Raw genomic sequence first — 20,886 nt, 5'->3', positions numbered from 1 at the left:
AAAGCACCGTGGTGTTTTTGTCTTTCTGTCTGTCTTTTGTTGTGTGACTATGTTTCTTTCTACCATCAAAAAACACAAAATCTTTGCTTAATCCCAAAGTCATCATGGCCCAATTTAAGATAAAACGCTCAAGGGAGTAGCTCCGAGCCTGGGAGGCCAGCCTGAGTTAAGCCACTTCCGCATCATTCTACTGCAGTTTAGCCAGACCAAAAAAGGGCCCACTTGGGGGAATTATTTCAAAGTTTCAAAGTTTCCCAAAACTTACTCTTCCTTTTGTAGTCTGTCTAAAAACCACAAATGATCAGAAAAACCTGCCCTCGACACAATAGCGATTGCTCAAATGAAACACTTCTAAGCAGACAGCATGCCTATGGCATTGGCTTCAAAGCATTAATCAAACCTGCTTATCCTTGGGACCAGGTCCAAATCCCTTCCCCTGTGACAGCTGCCCCGGAAGAGGCAGCACTGCATCCCCAGGGCTCACGGCATGGTCATTTCTGCCACACTGAATGGACTCACCCCTCTTTAGGGCCACAGACGCACATGGGTGATCCATGCAGCATATGCACATATCTTTCATCAGGTATGCCCAAACATCTCTCCTTTAATTCTTTTAATTATGCCATACTTACTTACAAAGTAAGTGTGTGCATGCACATGCATGTATTTATATAACGGGAAGTGAACACTGTTAGATGAAACTACAGTAGCAGCTGGATGTCACCTGTAATCCCAGGACTTGGAAGGAAGGAGGACCATTGGAAATCAAGGTCAGCCTGAACGACCTATGAGTTCAAGACCACCCTGAACTACATAGCAAGATGCTGTCTCAACACACACACAGACACACACATACACACACATACACGCCCAAGCACATGCACACTACAAACAAAACATAACTACATTACAATCCCTCAGAGAGAAGAAAACTGTATTAGTTTAACAAAATGCCTTTACTACTTGCCTTTCTGGTTATAAAAGGAAAACAGACTTCAGTTTGGCTGTGGGAATCTTGTGGATGAGAAAGGTGAATAAGCAAGAGGTTTTAGAGGTGGAGAAAGCAAACTATGAGAGAAAGGAGACAAGGGAGGTGTGAGCCACAGCTGAGGGGAGGCTGGAGGCCAGAGAAGAGACAGTGGGAACTCCAAGGCAGAGTTAACTGAGCTCTCGCGAGAGCAGGCCCTCAGTGTTCAGTGTTACAGTCTGGCCATGCTTCTCCACGGAATGACTGCCCTCCCCCGCTGCAGGGAAATCTGCTGAACCAGGCTTGATGCAATGGCATCAAGGACACAGGACACAGAAAGACTGGGTGTGTGTGTGTGGTGGGGGCGGTCTCTAAAGAGACAAAATGATGTTTCAGAAAAACAAAATAAAGATAAGAGAAACAGCATGGGCACAGCACGAAGCCAATAGAGACCCTATTTGCCCCCAAGACCCCTAGAGACTTGGGGGACCCTTCTTCCCTGCCACAATGAAACAGATAAAAGCAGCTCCCCCCATATAGGAGTTCTGTTTTTAGCAACTGTAGTTCACAGCTTCTTGAAAAGATTGCACGAGAAAAAGCACATACAGTATGCAGTTTGGTGTCTACTATTAATCCATTAATGCTCAGAAAAATTCTTTCCTGTTGTTACTCGTTGCTTCCTGCCAAGCCTCTCCTTCACTGCATGCTATTGTTATTCACCTGCACCCTTTGCCCCTGCAGGTAACCTGTGTCTGCATCCTTCCACACGTCACTTCCAAAGCCTCTAACAAATGTGCCACTAACAGCCTTAAGCTGACTACAGGTGGCATCTGGCATACTGCTTCCCTTGCAAAGCAGTGCCGTGTATCATCTGGTGTCCCAGATTCCAGACAAGAGCAGACAAGAGAAGAAGCCACACCCTGTTCACACCTTGTGCTCCCCTGATTTGAGGAGCAGGTGTCTCTAGCAAGCCAGGAACCAGGGCCACCTCGGAACCCCAGGGAGCAGTGTGCATACACACTCTCCACAGAAACTCCTGGAAGAAATTCATTATTCTTTGACCTGAAAATAGTCACTCACCCAAACATTTGGGGCAGCACTGTCCTGGGGGAGTGTGACTAAGGTGCTGGGGACAAGAGAGAATGGGACAGACTTCTCTCACGCACTGTGTCCTGCCTCCCTAAGAAAAGAGAGAGAGAAAAGGCACATTTAGAAAAGTCAGTGCTTACAGGTTGCACAACCGAGACACCCAGAACAGATCTAGGCCCTTCCCTAGGATCCTGGGAATCTCTCTATCCATGAATGCCTGAAGTGACTGCCCAGGTCCTTATGATTCCCTCAAGCAGCCTTTGACCTTCCGTGTGGCCCCTGTAAACAGACAGCCTCCCAAGAGTGATCACAGATAGGGTCACCTCCCCTCAGGTGTCACTGCCTGCCTTTATCTTGTCTCTTTCAAGACTGGCTTTGGAGTAGGTCTAGGGTAACCAGTTTCTCCCTCTGCCTAAAGTTTGAGACTTCCATTCTAACACAGGGAAGTTTCATGCAAACCAGGATGAGTGGGCCACCTCCACAGGGCCTGCCTCTCTCCACTCCAACTCACACACAAAGGAACCCTCTGTGTTTCATGAGACTTTTCCATCTCTTTCCACCCCATCTCTATGTAACTCCCGCAGACAGCCTCCTCCAGGAAGGCCCCTCTCTGCACAGCTGGAAAGTGTCCCTGGGATGGCCTAACGGTGCCCCAGGCAGCAGAAGTAGCCAATCTGCAGAAAGTGGAAGCTCTGAAAGCCATGTTCACGAGAACCCTTCCCCTGGCTTCAGCAAGCTGACCACACCTGCTTCCATCAATTAGCACAGGCCCTGCTGATTGATTTGGAAGAACTGGAAGAGCCTTGGAGGCCTGAGGGAGAAGTTTAGGAGACTTCAAATTTCTTCCCTACTTTTTCTCCCTCACTCTTCACCCTCTCTTTCCCCACACTCTCTGGTTCCCCCTCCCCTTCCTTAACCTCACACCCCTTTCCCCTGCCCATCACCACCTCTCCTCTCTGGAATGCACAGATGCAGATGCCCCTCGCCCTCCTCACCAGGGGCACCTGCTATGCAGTCTCAGTGAGCTGGAAATGCCTACTCAGGAAGCTGGGCAGATGAAAAAGGAAAAAGGAAAGCACTTTCCAGTCCATTCGCATTGGTTAATTTGCCCTTGCAACATGGATCCTGAAAACTCTTTCTTGCAGTGTGAATTGCTGTGAACTTTATGAATAAAAAGGGAATTTTTATTTATTTATTTTTTAGAAAATCACTGAATTTGGTAAATAGATCTCTAGGAAAAATGGAATTTCAATGGATTGCCTTTTCTGAGATTAGAGCTAGAACCTAAAATGTGGTCTTTGGGTCTCTTTTTTCTGGAGTGGATATATATTATCCATTTGGAAAGGAGACTTGGAAATTATCCACTTGGAAGGGAACTTGGAAAATTAAAACCTCAAGGTTTGGAAGACCCTGGGCCAGAAGAGAGAGGATCCATGTTGAGGTGTTTATAAAACCAGAAGAAAACCCAGGCCTTTCCTCACACAGTCACCTGCACTTTCTACAGGAAGAGCGGACCTCAGCCTCTACCTTGTATGGTTCCATTCACCCTGACCTCTGGTCTCCTCCTGCTTCCACATTCCCTTCCTGTTCTCACTATTTTTATTATTATAGATCACTTTTGGAGGGGAAAAATGAAAAAGAGAATAGGCTACATGTCTTTTTAAATATTTGTTATTTTTAAATGTCTTTAATACTGGATTTTTCCCCAAACCAAGAGAGAATACCTGAAAATATCTCCAACAGCTCTTCTGTGGTTTTTAGATTATTTCCGGATCAGCAAGAATCATTTAAAAGTCTTTCCCCAAATCCTAGGCTATTCTGAGAGTTCTCACTCAGTTCTGCATAGTATTAAAGTGGGAGGCCATCCTAGACTCAGAGTGGGGAAACTGAGTCCATGCCAACCCCCAATGTCAGCCTCAGCTGACACACAAAACAAAAATGTTCTATCAGAGGAATGACAGGGCAATGCTGACTTTGGCTTTTAACGTAAAGGAAATTCGTCTGCAAATAACTTCCTAACACTCTACAGCCCAGGCCACATAAGGCAGCTGTATGCTGGATTCTCTCAGTCACACAAGAGAACACACTCATTTCATTGATGTTCTCTGTTCCTGTCAGATCTGCATCTATTTTCCAAGTATATTTTAAAATTTAAAAATGCTGCATAATTGCAAAAGAGTAAGCTTGTTGAACATTTTGGAAAGCCAGTAAAAGATCATGTGCTCAACAGTAATTTTTCTTACTATAAGGTCAAAGGGCAAACTTTGCATACACAATACAACTGCAGTTTGTGTTTCCCAAGAGTCCCTTAAAGTAACTTGAACTCCAGTCTGGATTTGTTGATTAAGCCAAGTTTTATTTTGTTTGGGTTGTAGTACTGTGGCAAGGCCCAAGTCCCAAAGCTGCATGCCAATTAACGCCTCCAGAGAAAGTCTAAGACCCTCCTAGGAACACAGTCGTAGCTCACAATCTGCTTCTTTGAGTCCAACTCAGCAGGGACTCGGGTTAAACTATAATGCGTGGCCATCGGGTAAACCGACAGAGTTAAAACAGCAGCAATAAACATCTAAAAGCAAATGAATTCCTACCGCAGCCTCACTATCACATCATGACAACAGCACTGATGGCTTTCCAGCCTCAACTCCTGGAAGGTTCCATGTGTTTGGGACTCCTTTCTGGCACACCTCCACCATGTCATTAATCTGCTAAATATGGCTGAAGATCTATGGCAAATGTGATGTGGAGGTGATCTTGCATACAAAACATAAAAACCACTCCCTCCACTGAGCTTGTCCCTACCCTGCTGAGTTTGAAGGTGACTCTTACTGCTTTCGGGATAAAGTTCAATCTAATTGGACTAAAAATCAGTGCAGAAGTCAGTCCTGGCCACACTGCTTCCTGTTTTCGCTCAATAGAGCTATGTTACATTTCCCAGAATGCTTTGCAGGTGGGCATGGCTATGTGGCTGAGTTCTAACCAATAGGAAGAAGGTAGGAATAGTATTACGTGCTCACAGGATGGGACCTGTGAAATTCTTCACACACAACCTGCATGCTCTACTGTTTCTTTCTGCTGGAGAGGTAGATAATGGAGTGGACACAGAGACTGATCCCCTGGGTCAGTCATGGAATTGTAGCCCCAGGTCTGTATTATCAGCAGTCAGATCAGCAAGAAATAAATTCAACTGTGTCATGAGGGTAACATTAGTCCACTATTTCAAGACACTGGAGTCTTCTCCTCAGAATCCCCCCACTCCACTATAAAAGAGGGCTGTAGTGCATGTTATTTCTTTATTGTCCCCCAACACATCTCTTGCCTTCAATCCTCTTTACACAGCCTCTTTCCCTCTATTCCCCATCACTGACCCCTATCAAGACCCTGCCTCATTCAAGGTCAAACTCTAGTCTCTTCTGCCCTGCAAAACCTTCTAAAGCCTGCACTTTCCAGAAAACTCTTCTTCTCATAGCTCCTCCTTCCTTATCTCTTCCCTGGCATGTTGGGCATATGTGTAATTTTTGGTACATGCATAAAAACTTAGTACTGCAAAATGATATTGGTTCTGCCCCCAACCCACACTGTCTCTGGGGCAAGGGAAAGCTCTGTATGTCAGGTGTCCTTCAGAAGAGTGAGAACCATTAGTGAATGAAAGAAGGGACCCTCATTATGATGAACTCCAGAGTATGGGTGAGTTGTGAGACCTGTTTAATACAGAAGGCTAGGAGATGGCACAGATGTGGGTGGCCTGTGTTCACACACTCTTGTCATCTTTCTGGGTTTTGCACATGCTAACCTTACATTTGGCACATTTCTGGGCAGTAACTAAATGTGGATGCTCATGTGTCCAAAAGCAACATTTAACTTCAACATGTAAAACAACTGCTAGCAGTATAACAGAAAGTCTGTGGTATTCCATTTAAATGTTTGAAAATGCTTAATGGTTAAAATACATAGGACAGGGGGCTGGGGATTTAGCTCAGCGGCATAAGCGCCTGCCTTGTAAGTGCATGGCTGTGAGTTCGATCCCCAGTACCGATTTTAAAAAAATACATGGGACAAATGACTATATTCATATACGAGTGACACAAAATAGAATGGCAGAACATTCACAAGACTTGAAAGCTCTGGCTTTCAACATCTGCTCTTAGAAAAAGCAAGCTTTCTCTTTAGAAGTGGTCATTTATTAGGATTGCACATCCAAGTGCTTTTCTTGATAGCAGCTATTTTTAAAACAAAGTCCTAAAACTGATCCCAGGTCTGTGCTTCATTCTTTTAAAATTGTATTTTAGCTGATTCAGTCAAGAACCCAATTGTTTTGTGTCAGAATTTACCCTACAGCAGCAACTGTGCTGCATAATAAAAATCTGTCTTCCTGAATGTGGTGATGAGTGCGAGGTAATAAAACCACAGCCATGTGCGTGTGGGATGCTTTTCCAGCCCCTGAGGACCCGCTGGGAATGAAGGCTGGAAATGGTCCTGTAGCGTGTGAGGAGGCACTCATTCTGATCGGGATGCAGAGCCTGACTCCCTAACTGGAGACTGGAAGCAAAGTTGCTTAACATTACCAAAAATCCTCTCCAAATGTGGTAGAATTCATTATAACTGAATCAGCTAAATCCTACCACATTTTAGAGATTTTTTTCCTGTGCTCAGTTTTGGAGAGACTGGAATTCACTGTTTATTCTTGGGTGGTGATAGAAAGAAAGAAGAGAGAACTTGGGGATGGGTAGTATAAGAAGGAGATGTGTCTTGAGTGGGGAGGGTTCTGCATGGTCCCTGTCCTAGTTACTTTTCTCTCATTGCTGTGAAGGTTTCAGTCTGTAATCAACTGGCTCCAAGGTAGAGTAGGGTAGCTGAAGGGCCAACCATTCATGTTACCAAAGTAAAAAGGGTAAAAGAGGAGGAGCAAGCCTCTTTTATTCCCTTATATTTTATGTAGGATATCTGTCCTAGGGTGAGTCCTCTACCTCTAGGATGTGGAATTGCCAAGTCATTTAGTTAAGCTTGTGAACTTCTCAAATTGACACAATGAATCAATCACAAACTCTACATTCATCCTCCTCCAAAAAAGCCTACCCTCATGATTGCATGAGGCTTTAGGGAGCCATCCAGACATAAACCATAACAGTCCCAAATCCTTCACCACAGCCACAGTACAAAGCTGACTTGTGAGCCAGTAGCCCCTCTGAATTAAGAATTGGATCAAAAAACTTCACAAAAGGAAATGGAGGGGGGCTGGGGATTTAGCTCAGCCGCATAAGCGCCTGCCTTGCAAGCAGGCAGTCGTGAGTTCGATCCCCGGTGCCGATTAAAAAAAAAAAAAAAAGGAAATGGATGTCCTTAGCCATGCCTTCCTTGGGCCTGGAATTTTATTTTGCTGAAACTTCAGAGCACGGCACTTATTTCCAGGGGCAAAGATCTTGTTATCGCATTTTCTCTGTTCTTGGCTAGGGTAAGACAGAAATCAAAGCAGACAGGCTCCTGGACCAAGGGGGAGAATTAGACTGGAGAGATAAGAGCTTAGATGACAAGCTCAGCTTATGCAAGGCCTTGTGCTAGGTACTGTCATCATTTAACCCTGTGGGCATGCTGTCCTCATGCTTAGAGTAGAGACCAAGGCATTAACATTAAGCTACTTGCTCAAAAAACATGTCACCCAGCAAACAAGTGGGAGGTTTGAAGTATAATCCAGTTCTAACATCCAAGCCATGTCATTTCCTTCCCTCTGTTGTGCTCTCTCAAAGCACAACTTCTCAGTAGGAATACAGAGCGCAGCCACCTGATGGTCACCTTTGAGCCCTGTGTCTATCCTGGTAGATTCTGAGTGCATCTTTATGTCTGCTTCTTAGGTTTAAATAGCTTAATAAAGTGGATTATCTCTTTGTTATTACTTAGATAAAAACTCAAAACATGTGTCTACCTCGTTTAGTCTAGAGGGCTTCTTCCTGTTAGGTTTTCCCCTCCCATCCCTTTCTTTGCTGTTCCTTGCTCTTTTACTCACCAAACCACATCTGCCTAATGGAGAAATTTTAGAGCTTAGGCAGTCTCCCTTCCCATCCTCCAGGAAAAGGATAATGCCCTTGCCATCATTCTCATGCCTAACTTAGAACCCATCAACCAAGCCCTGGATCTATTTCTTCCAATTCAGATGGAGGAATTTGCTCTCCAATCTGCAAATCCTGATGAGTCACCTTCATGCTTAGCAACCACAACAACTCTCATTGCTACTGAGTCCTCACCTGAGGCTGTGATTCAGAATTACTCATGGAACGCTAGAGTAAAGGACACAGAGGGCTTCCTGTCTGAGAAGATGCTGGTGTAGTACCCAGAATCCACATTTTATTCAAGCTGTGAATCTGTTCCAGGTCTTACTGCTGTCTGTGAACTCCCACTGTTCCCTACCTGCCTAGCTGGGCTCCCTAGGCTGAGGGTGGGAGTCTGGGGCCATGCCTCTAAGGCAAGGGCACCAGAGAGAGGGGCTGCTTCCTTCTACTGTCTCCTACGACCCCCTGTGGCCACAGCTCCTCCCCAAATAGGCACCCCACGCTACATCTTCAGTTATGCCAACACTTCAAGCAAGTTAAACCAGCTTAATCCTGGCCTGGTGGCCCACATCTGTAATCTCAGTCCTCTGGGAGGTTAAGGCAAGAGAATCATAAGTTCAAGTCCAGTCTGGATGATTAAGCAGCCCAGAAAGGGCTGTCTCAAAAGAAAAAGTAAGGGGGCTCCACAGCTGTACCCTTAGTGAGACCCCAACTGCACAATCTCCTGTCATGTGAGGTTGCATTCACAGGTTTCAGGGACAAGTACGGGGACAACTTGGGTCAGAAGGCGTTATTACATCCACCACCATCAGTAGTACAGAAATGACATAGAGGTATCTAGTCTCAGACACGATGTTTCAGGCCTGACGTCACACACTAAAATAATGTGCTCTGCAAGCCCTCTCATCACTGAAGAAGCTACATTTTCCAGTGTATACAGAACGGAAGGAAGCCAGGATCTCAGTGTAAGTCCCTGGTGCAGCATGCGACCTAATAAGTGCAGACCCCTTTTTATTCATCCTTCCTTTTAGAAGGAGAAGCTGAAAGCAGATGATCTGACCTTTTCCACTTATCTCTTCCCTTATTGTCACAGGAAAACCTCATCACTAACAGACAGATTCAGATGAACTTTCCACTGTTAATGACATTGTAAACTTCTCTTTGCTGTCCTCAGGCCTCCCCAAGACCATTGTGCCAGCCCTGATGGTTGCACTGACCCCTGAAGCTGAAGGTCACAGTCAGCTGCAGGACATGGTCAGTCATCCTTTGGCTCATGCCAGCATGCCCAGCAAGGATGCCAGTGTCCTCATGAGGTCAGACAGATGACATTCAAGACATTCTGACAGTGTCACCATCATTCAAGGTTCCTGCTACACTTGTAGTAAATGCCTATTTTAGTCTCAACTGACTGTGTGGCCCATTCCACACGATCTGTGCTGCACACAGCCTGGCAAGGTGCTGTCCTTTTGCAAAGGCAGTAGTGACAGCATTGAACTTCAAAGTGCAGACAGGGCAAAGCCAAAAAACATAATGCCATGAAGTATGTAATGGGTAATAAAGGCATGATGGAAATGTTTGTACTATGTCTCATTTCTAAAGGTAAAAGCTGTCTTCCTCTTAGAACTTCTGATCTTAGCTCCTGTCTGTCATTTAACTAAATGGTAGACTTTTTATGGTTTTGTTCTATAAGTTTTGCTTTGAGTAATTTTTTCTGTTTCCCATACCCACGCTTTTGACTTTGGCAAAACACAAGTCACAGACGTAACAGATAAGTTTCAAGGGGCTGTGACTCAATCCTGATGAGTCACCTTCATGCTTCTCTATGTCTGTTTTAGATGCTGAAGGATAAGGCCACCCCATGGATCAAGCTTGAAAAGTTCTCTGATGTACACCCTGGGAGCTGACGGTGGGGAGGAGCTTGAATCGGAATAGATTTCCCAGTTCTGGTGTGTGTGGTGTGTAGAAGCAGGCATGGAGATAGTTGGGACATAAGGGATCTGCCTGGAGGAAGGTGACTCCTTCCTGGCCCAGGCAGCTGAGAGGTGGAGACTTGCTGACAAGGCCTGAGAGTCCAGGAATCTGGGTTTTCCTTCTTCCAAATGGTCAATGCAGAAGCAAGCAAATCCACAAGGGAGCACCTGCCTGATATTTCAGATCTCAGGACCTCACAAACCACATTGGTAGAATATTTCTCAGAAATACTCTGAGCTGCCACCCAGAAAACAGAGAGAGGGAGGGAGGGGGAGAGGGAAGGGGAGGAGGAGGGAGCTCTTTTCTATTTCCTGCCATTTTTATCAAAGTTCAGCCTTTCATCATCATGTAAGTAGTCAAAGCTGTTACAAGCTGGCTGGGGACACATCAAATGCTCTATCCACATCCTGGCCTATTTCCAGGGAGATGAAAGGGACGATCACTGAGGCTCACACTTGTGAGTCACCAGTCACCCCTGGGAGGAAGGAATTCACACGATAGTATGAAGAGGGTTGTTTTTCACATTCTCCAGGTTGTGTACACCACAGTGAGGCTGCCATGGACCTAGGGGAAGTCACATAAAACCCCTGCTGGTCAGAAGTGTCCAGCAGCACTGGGTAACACAGACTCAAATCCAAATATTGCCGGCAAGCTGGTTCTCTGAAGCATCTACCTTTCACTTTGACTTCCTAAAATACATGCTCTGCTCTGCCTACTGTATTTATTTCATACTCCATGTTTGCAAGAGTGCAGCACTGGTCCTAAAGAAGGATGAGAGTCCCTGAGTGCAGGGGCCAGGTTAGTGTCCCTTTGTCTTCCATGTGAGACCACGCTGCATCTGAAATATTTGGTTTTCAGTCCACACCTACACACTAGGTGATCAGTTAAAAACTAAAAAACATCTGTGCTCCAATGAGGTTTCTTGACATATAAAAATATTGGTTGTCTTAAATTATGTCTTAATTAAGACATATCTGGACTCTTCCCTCTGCTATTTTGACAAAATTATATTTAGAGGTCTTCAAGGGTTTCCTAAGTATGCATGAACACACTAATGAAAATAAGAGTAGATTAAACTTCATTTCAACTTCTGAGGTGCAAATTACTAGGCACAGTGCTTTGGTTTTCATCCATCCATTTGACAAACATTTGCGTTTGTATATGACAGACACTGTGGTTTCTCAACCAACAATTCCATAATGTCTATTCAGCATACATGATGGCACACAATTCTCTAGTGTGCATCAGCTTCCAAAACTTCTGTCAAAGATCTAAAATGTGAGTGTAGTGCCACTGAGTTCTATAAGTAATACCCTGGCCTCTATCACAGGGCACAGATCAGAGAGAGGTAAGGTCCCTCCTTCTGTTCAGTCAAACTAGTGACACCCTTCACATTGGTCTTGTTCATCAATTTAGAGTGTGTTTTGAGACAATCAGGCCACACCTGTGTCTTGGCAAGCTCACAGGATGATCCTAATCAAGGCCAAATATAATCAAAGGAAAAGTATACAGCCTGTGGGAACCAGCTGTAGTGAGGTTCCCATTATGAGCCAAAGTTAATGCTCTTATTATAGATAGCTAAGTGAGGTAGAAATATTACAGGCAGTCAGACAGGGCCAGGCCCTTAAGGAGTCAATACAAAAGACAAAAGACAACTGTGGCTGGAAGCACATTCACTAAAAGCCAGACTTCAAGAAAAAGAACTACTCACCCATATACTTCCCTTACAGATGAACAGCAGTGACTGATATTCTAAATAGACATCTATCACCTTGGGATGGAGGACCTAATCTCCTTAACCCACCCCTTCCAGAAAAGTGTGTGCATAATTGCTTCCCAATTTGACCCTCATCTAATCAATATTACTCAAGCGACTATACTTGTAACCTTATTGGTTCACAATAGTCTTGTCTCACCTCATACCCACCTTGTGATTTTCCTTGGATGAATATTACCTAAGTGACTATACCTGGAATCTTATTGATTGATTATAGTCCTAATTTTCTTTCTCTCAACAAATTCTTCCTACTCCTAACCTCTGTTGTTCCTAGAAATCATCCTTCAATTTTGGAGACCATAAACTTGGCATTCTGCACACCTAGCAGGTTGGGAGTTTCTTTCGCCTATATCATTCTGACATGTCTGGGCAAGTCCCATGAGGGAACAGACACCTGTTGGCTCTTCCTGAGAGAAAATCCACCTGAAGAAAGGTAGAACCATTTGAGCCTGGAATCAGAAAGAAGACCTTCTCACAAGAATAGCATGTTGGCCACTTGAAGATGCTCCTGTGGGTTGGACAAAATAAAGAATGCCTAGATGACATACAAAAAACTGTGTCATCAGATATTTGTGGAACACACTGGCCCTGCAAATTTGAAATTCTAGTACTGTGGTAAAACAAATAAAAAGGTAAGTGATGCCAGTCCTGGCCACTGAGCCAAAAGCCTTACATCACTTTGTCACTGAAGCCTCCAGGATAACAGTGACAGTGTGTCATCAAAGACAGGGGACCCTGCAGTCATGCTAGGATGAGAATCAAAGGGCCTGGGGAAATGCCCAACGTGGAGGCAACTGCAGAGAGATGGCAAGTGAAGGACTCCTTCTTACCCAGGAAGTGACAGATCCTCTATGGTGAACTCTGACCACTAGGACGACTGGTTGTCTTCCTACAGAAGGATGATCAGCCTCATAGTGCTCATGTGGTATGACAGACAGCACAGAGCCACGAGGGAGAAGTATATCCTCTGACATGACACATGGGCTCACATATTGGTCTCTTTCAGTAACAAAGAATTATATGGAACTGAGCTCCTCTAGGAAGAATGTTAGGTCAGGCTCAGAAGCATCATCTCAAGCCTTGGCCAGAACACAATACTGAGACACCAGAAGGGAACAGATTCCACAGTGAGGATGCAGCCAGGTAGAAAGCTGACCTGGTCAGGCTTAAGGTTGGAGTGGACAACACCTCCCTGCTTCTGACAACATGCTTGAAGACTCACAAGGTGCATTTTTAAGAAGGACGAAGACTTTATAAATATAAAGAATGTTATTTAGATCATTTATATGTTCAACCATCAGAACCGGTGATGCTCTGATAATGAATGAGTGAGTGACTTTAGGAAATTTATTTTAAACTAAGTCTTGATTAGCGTAACTTTAAACACTGCCATTTCCCCCACAAAGCAGCTATGAAATTTATAACCACAAGTGGGGTAAAATGTACAAATGTGTCTACTACATAAAAATTACTGATAAACATAAACCTGTGACATCCTAAGCCTCAACTACTGTCTTTTGGCTGAGTCCAAGTGTGTCCCACTGGCCAAAAGAATCAAGCTGTGAAAGGCACAGGGCTGTGGTGACTTTTTCTACAAACTGGCTAGAGAATGCTGTGTTTTGTTTGGCACCAAGAACTCAGGGTAGTCTTTGGGGTGTACAGTAGTGTATACATCACCCATATGCCGGCATATAGTTCCAAAGGATTTTCTTGACATATGTAGTATGACAGCTGCTGTCACAATATATTTATATATAATACACAGTTTTATTAAATAAACTTTCAAGTGTCTGCTTTCCTAAAGAGGGGCTTATTTGGGTGGCAGTAATCATTTCATCTAGAAAGTCACACAGGCTGACACGCTCCCCCATGCTGGAAGCAGCCTGTTCTTCCCCATTAATAGGAGCAGCAAAGGCTCAGAGCAGATTCCTATGCCTCCTCTTTCTTGAAAATGCCTATTCTGTTAATAAACACGATCAGCTTTGAGAGGTGCAGTAAGCGTCCTAGTTGGGACAACTCTTGGTGAGAATATTTGGTTAAGCAAGTTTTATATTGAGCAACCAACTAATTGAGCAATCAGCTGTGTTTCCTAAAGTCTTTTTCATCCCATTTCAAATGCTATAATAAATTAATATAATGTCTTAGTTACTTTCTCTTTTTGCTGAGACAAAATACTGGGCACTGGGGAACCACTTTCAGTGGTTGTAGCTCCAATGGCTTCTCTCTTTGACTCACTTTTCTCCTTCCTTGTAGCTTATGTCATAATTATCATTTCCTAAACATGTTTGCTACATTAAAATGAGTCCTTTCATTAACTACTGTATCAGAATCTGCGTGTATACTCTGAGAATTCAATGAACAGTAAGGTGTTAAGGAATTGTATTAGGATTAGTACTGCATGTAACACCAGCATACAGGGTCAGTAAAGAGATGAGAATAAAAAAGAGCTTAAAAAATCCTTTTGCATCACGGTAGGAATTCTACAGGTAACATGTATAGTTAATGAACTGAGAGACAACAGTGTGTTAGCTTTCTACTGCTGGAGCACAGTACCTAACATTCACAGCTGCAAGGGACAGAAGTTTAATTTCGCTCATGTCTTCTGGAGATTCAGTCCATGGCTGACTGGCTCCAAGACAGGAACATCGTGGTGAAGAGAATGAAGGAGCAAAGATGTGTAATTCATGGCAGCCAGGAAGGAAAGAAGGTGAACAGCACAAAAGATGAAGAGGCCAGGGATGAGATACAGACCCCAAGGTTGCACTTCCATCCTTTAGTTGGCTCCCAAGACAGTCAAGTGGGCACAACTAACTACCACAAGCAGTACGTGCATGTTAACTGAGCAATGTAGGGGAAAGGTCAGAAGAAAAGCTAAAAGCACTGAAATTATTCACCAAAGGGAAAAATATACAGGGTGGGGATAAGTAAGGGAGGTATTATTGGTTTCATTACTAATTTTTAGCCCCATTTGATTTTTACATCGTACTCACATTAATTTTTAAAATTTAATCAAAATGAAGAAGATAATATACTCTAATATTCAAGAGTTTTAATTTAGACTAGTGTTTCTACTTTATTTCCATTAAGCTCCAGGATTAAGAAGGCACCTCTGGACTTAAAAAAAACAACAGAACTCAAAGGTGAATAACTTATACAAATTTCATTTACTTTAACAGAAGACAAAGTGTTGAAACATTGGTTGAAACCATGAATTTTTGATTGCTTCATTAAACAAATATTCAAATAAACTTTCATTGCAATAAAGTATGCAAAATGCTACCAAATCTCTGTAAGTGATCCTAGTGAATTCTAAACATAACAACTTGGCCCACTTCAGCTTTCTGGATGACAGCCACACAATTCCTGCTACATTATCATGCATAAGGCAGAACTACTATTTGTGTTAGAGTTGGAGTCCAGGCCTTAGGAACTCAAGAGACTGAGATGATTTAGGATCTGGCAAAAGGTGCTGGAAGTTGGGAGGGATGTACTCAGAGCAGTAAAGACAGAAATGTGGAGAGAAGCAGAAAACAGGAGAAACCCTGGGGAGGGACAGAGTGCAGAGGAGCTCATTCTGTGACTGACATCCTGCTGCCACCTCAGCAGCCAGAAAACACACAAAGACACTGAACCCAGCGTCCCAGGTTTGCTGCTCACACTGAGTGTGTTAATCAGCTTCACATCACTGCAGCAAAACACCTGGCCCTGGCTACTTGTAAAGTATAGACAGGCTTGTTCAGTCCCAAGATCTAGAGGTTTAGCTCAAGGTCAGGGAGCCCCTTGGGTCCGGGCCTCTGGTGAATGCAGTACATCACGGAGTGACGGCACATTGGAACAAGTGCACATTTCTACCCAGAGCAGTGACAGAAGAGTCCCACACTCCCCTCTGTGGGATGCCCCTGCCCTGCAATAACTTAGGACCTCCCATGAGCCCACATTTTAAAGGTCCACAGCAGCTCCCCATGCCACCACCCAGAGGACCCAGCCTTTACATAGGGAGCTCTGTAGGACACTTTTTCCAAGCCACAGGACCAAGTAAGATGAGCTGTTGTCACCTGGGGCCCTCAGCCTTCACTGGAGCCCAGGTGAGGTAACAATGCGGGAATGTTGGTCCTGAAGGGGAAGGTATCAGGTGGCCTTCATTGGTAACCTGTGGCAGGTGTGGGTACTGGTTCAAGCAGAGGAACAAGTCATCATTTTCTCCACGCCATATGGGGACACTTGAAGTTCCACAACACAAAGGGGATTAATTTGGATTCTTCCAAAGGGAAGGGCTCTCATGAGAAAACTGCTCTTGTGGAAAGAAGAGCCCATCTTTCCTCAGGCTGTAGTTCCCTCTGCATGCCTCAAACACTCTTGCATTCACTTCATTGTGAGTTGCAAGGGTCAGCCCAACTTGGCTCTAGACCCTCAGACAACTTACCAATCTCTGTGACAGTAGATCTGTATTTCTGTTCACTCTGAGTATCTAGAGGGAAGCTCAGGGGATGGTCAGTCATATTATCACAGCAGGCAGGAAGTAGCCAGGACATGAGACAGATTGGGCCATGGTGGGAAAATGAGGGGGCTGTTTGCAGTGTGATAGGTCCTTCTCCACCTCTTCTCTTGCCTTGCTTTTTCTTTTTTGGCCTGTATTATAGGGATTGGTTCACCAAGTCATGTTATTATTAAATGAAGCCAAATCTAAGTTATCCTTGCAGAATATTTCTTATTCCAGGTGAGCAGCAGTACTCAGAAAGTTGCCCGTAATAGGGTCCACTATGGGTCATGTGGATCCTTACGAAATATTTAAATTGAACACTGAGTTGGAGTTTCCTGATGAAGTTCAGATTCTTACATCATGGAGTTCAGGTTCTTCCTCAAATGTTTGCATATCTCAATTATTCTGAAGTCTCCACTGCCACAGGGAATTCAAAAGTCTGTCTGCCCAGAGAGACTGTGGAAATGGAGAGAGAGGTTGCTTGGGTGGTTCTCCTCACTGCCAATCCTCAATGTAACACAGAAAAGGGGAGATAAAAGGGAATGATTCTTAGTAGGAGCCACTTATAGGCTGTTCCCAGAAAAACAGGACAAGGATAGAGGATCTTACTAGTCCTAACTTTTGTTCCAGGTTCAAGTCTCAAATATTTTCAAAAGTAAAACAGTTCCCAGAATCCTGTAGCTTGGTCCTTAAAAGACCTACTGTGGATGACAGGGCTCTAGGACACTTTTCACAAAGCTGCAGTGTCTCTAAAAACCAGGATGAATAAAATCCATGAAACAGAACAATCATTAAATTAGTCTGATTAAGGTCTTCTTCATGAATTCTTTCACTGATCTGCTGTTCACTAGGACCTCAACCCTGCTGCTTCACTCCATTAGTAGAGATTCTCTGCCAGGAAGTGAACAACTTGATGGCAGGGCTCATCTCTCTGATCACTACAATATTTCAATCTTTTACATGGTGGCTAGTATTCAATGAGGGACAAATGGAGGGAAGGACAGACAGATGGATGGGTGGGTAGAGAGAGGGAAGGAGAGGTGGGAAGAGGATTGCAGGGATGCAAAGGGTTGAGTACAGTTTATACAACTTGATATATTCTTAGGACAATTATGTCCACAGAGATTAAGTATAAACTAGGGACCTGCTAATCTATGTTCCTGCCATACCACTGTAGCCACAGGAAAAGAATAAACATCTGGTATTTTTGGAAAGTATTAGAAAATGAACAGGAGTTTCAGTTCTCCCACAGACACTCTGAAGTTCTTGCCTTGGTCTGCCCCAGTCATTTAGCTGCTATGGAGTATGGGGAGGCCTGTTTCATCCCATAATGGCTGTGCTTTCCCCTTATGTTGGTTGTGAAACTAAGCAAAACCCCTCATGTAAACACTCACATTCCATCCGTGGCTTGTAGAGAGTCTCTGGCTCAATCAACAAAACTCCTCAGGGGCAGAACTGGATAAAAATAACTCACGTTTATTTGATTTGTATGTACTAAGTCAGATTAAAATCATTCGAGTGAGGAAATATCTAGAAATTTGGTTTTTTCAAAAGAAAAAAATGCTATGACAAAGCACCACCAGGCAATTAATCTCACTAAATTTGATAAACAGAAAACTGCATTACAATTCATCATTCAGCGTTGGCAAAGAAGCTAGAGAGAACAGATATCAGGGACTAGATCTCAGTTAAAGAGCTGATCATCCTGAAATATATTTCCAAAAGTTTAAAAAACTTCAGAAATCTTCTTTCGACAGTTTTACTGACTTTGTTCATTTCTTCCACAAACCAGGGCTTCCTGTGCATCAAGACTCACTACGTAGCTCCCCCATCCCAGCTATGAGCACTGGGAGAGCAAAGAAACTGGGATGGAGAAACTCTGGTCAGCTAAGCCACTTTATGCCCCGCCCCCCCATCACATATGCATGGATGCTTTCAGGAAATGCTCTCTTCAGACAGCAGGGATGCTTTCCATTGTCCTGATTTGGAGGGTACACTTACATGAAAGGTGAACCCCCGCTGAAGGACCCACACTGTCCCCCAAGCACATGGCTAATCACCTGCTGTGTCCCATCTCCTCTGCTACTGATGGGAGGAGACAGCAGTCGCCCTGAGGAGAGCTCAGTCCAGTCATCCTGCTCTCAGATCCTCTCCCGGACTTCTTGGTCTTCACTGTGCTTTCCCCTCTCTGAGTGCAGCCCACAGACCAGCAGCATCAGAGCCACACAGGGAGCCTGGGGAAGTGAAGAGTCCCATAGTGCACCCAAAACTTCAGGATGGAAATTGTGGGTGGCCCAGGAACCCTCCTTTCAGCAAGGACCCCACAGAATTCTGCAGCTCACCAGAAGGTAAGGACTGCTCAACTATAGGCACTTCCCAAGGCGACTGTTATGTGTACTCACTGACATGAGGCAGGTTGGAGACCCCGAAATCTGTAACTCTGGGCAGAGCCCACTTCATTCCTCAAAGCTAACTGCTGACTGAATTCCACTGATATTCAGCAGAGGAAGACCGCTGAACACCTCTGCCATTGTCCAGCCCCAGATTCCTCGTCTACACTCCATAAAGTCTGTCTAGTTCTTCTCGCTGCTTAAATCTTTTGGGGACTCTTGTCCGCCCTCAGAATAAAGCCCAGTGAGAAAGGAAATCGCTGCCTACCTCTTCTCCTCCTTCTTTCACTGCCCACTCCTCCCATCCTGAGGCACCTGTAGGTTTCCCGATGCCCCTGGTCCTAGGCCTTTGTACATGCTGTTCCTCCTGCTTCCCTTCCCGTCTTCCTGCCTCAGCACCTCCACACTCGTTTTCCAGATGCGGGGTTGTCATTATGCACCACTGCAAAACCTCACACAACAGCATACCCCTTCTTACATGAGGTCCATGCCCATTCTGTGGGGTTTCCCTGGCACCCTGGCAAGGCAGCTCACAACACAGCTCCACAGGCAACTGAAAACTAAATAAATAGCGCTTGTGCCCCAACTCCCTGACTGTGAGAGTGATGCCCTTGTGCCTGTGACCCCACTCAAGGAGCTCGGCAACACCAGGCAGTTTGCTATGCAGACCCTGGAAGGATGTCACTGGAGTTGAGAGGACAAATGAAGCAGTTTGGAAGAGGAAAGAAAATGTTTCCCATGTGTCTCAGCTCCTGCTGGTAAATCTGAGCAGAAAGCACCAAGACAAGAGTCACCCTTAAGAAGCAGAGCTGCTGACCATAGTCCTCCTTCTGGAGCAGCTTTTATTCTGCAATGCAATCAGTTTCCTTCGAATCTCACTGTCCCTATCATGTGACTTAGGAAGGAGTTACACCAGGTGTTCCTTGTACACAGGCCAGTTGGAAGCAGAAGAGGGAGAGGGCTGCGCATCTAGCATTTCTCCAAAGCTATATTCTAGACACAAGTGCAATCCTGTAGGCAACTCCATCTCCAAAACAAAATACTGCTTCCTGAGGATCAGCCTCCCCTAGGAAGCAATTATTACAGCAGCTATCGCAGGTTGCTCCCCTGCAGGGCTATTGCTTGTTAGACCCCTAAAGAGCTACACTGTGGTCCTCCCATCCTCACCAAGGATGAGGATGTACCCAGATGTCAGGGGCCCAGTCTTTCCCCCACTGCAGCCACAGAAAGCCATATTTCACTTCCATCAACCTCTCTGCATCACGGTAGCAGGTGCCATCTTCATGTAAAGGTGGGGTAAGGAATGTGATGCACAAAACCCATGGTTTTTTTTCAGTTTTGTTTCATGATTTTTACCTTCTGAGAATTTGCCTTTCACCTTCCTGATTTACAGGGAAAAAGCCAGACAACTTCCAAGGCAAAATTCCACAACAACATGGTTGCTCACCAGCATGACACATCTCAGGAAGTATTTGTGATAAACTCAAAAGCTGCATCAGAAGAATCAGAATCATGCAGCACTGGGATTGGAAATGAAATGCTGAGCACAGGTAGACCTGTCTCAGTGTCCACTTTCATCTGGAGACTTTTGCAAGAGGCATACAATTCTTCTAAAGCTTATGAAGACCAAAAGGAGATTCACTGGGTTTTTGCAATGAAAGCTAAAAGTTGTAAAATTAAATCCACCTCCAATAGCAGATCTCACTTACTCACTAAATTTTCAAAGACTAGAATCATACAAAACTTCTTGATCTGCACTAACGGCAAGAGTTCTCTTTTTATTTTAGGACAAAGGGCTTGGAGCATGGTGGAAGGAGCAGATTCTCTTTTGTTGCTAAGGGAGGAAACAGTTCTTATATCCTAGATTTATTTTTCAAAACCACTAGGTCCCTATAGACCACAACAGCCTTCAGTCTACTGTATTCTTTGCTTATTGCTAGCATCCAGGAAGGCTAAATGGCAAACTGGATGTGGTTTCTGATTATTTCTAACTTGGACAGGACAACTCAGGATGTAGTTGGGAGACTAGCATTGACAGGAACTGAATTTTTAAGCCAAACTTACTTAAATGCATCTTTATCCATTACTCACTCATTGAATCCCACTAGGCACTTTGGTTGACATATTTAAGTGTCTTTGCTAGGGGCCCCCAAAAAGGAGTCTGGATCATC

At 44.4% G+C, this 20,886-nt stretch overlaps 1 protein-coding gene across 6 annotated transcripts in view; it reads right to left on the bottom strand.

The window, feature by feature from the left end:
• LOC100723642 (BMP-binding endothelial regulator protein) overlaps nucleotides 1-20,886 on the bottom strand; it is a 217,395-nt gene that overhangs the window by 96,372 nt on the left and 100,137 nt on the right. For 5 of the 6 annotated variants that reach the window (XM_063233896.1, XM_063233892.1, XM_013152608.2 and 2 more), the window contains one exon: nucleotides 2,048-2,147. The exons of the other annotated variant lie outside the window; for it this stretch is intronic. In XM_063233896.1, coding sequence (XP_063089966.1) covers nucleotides 2,048-2,147 — 100 coding nt within the window. The remainder of the gene's footprint in view (nucleotides 1-2,047; nucleotides 2,148-20,886) is intronic. 6 annotated transcript variants of the gene reach the window in all.

Source organism: Cavia porcellus, unplaced genomic scaffold, assembly GCF_034190915.1.
Source record: "Cavia porcellus strain 051 isolate PalLab524CR breed Dunkin Hartley unplaced genomic scaffold, mCavPor4.1 scaffold_23, whole genome shotgun sequence".
NCBI lineage: Eukaryota > Metazoa > Chordata > Mammalia > Rodentia > Caviidae > Cavia > Cavia porcellus.
Note: the sequence above shows the minus strand (reverse complement) of the source record. Positions and strands in the feature narration are given on the sequence as shown.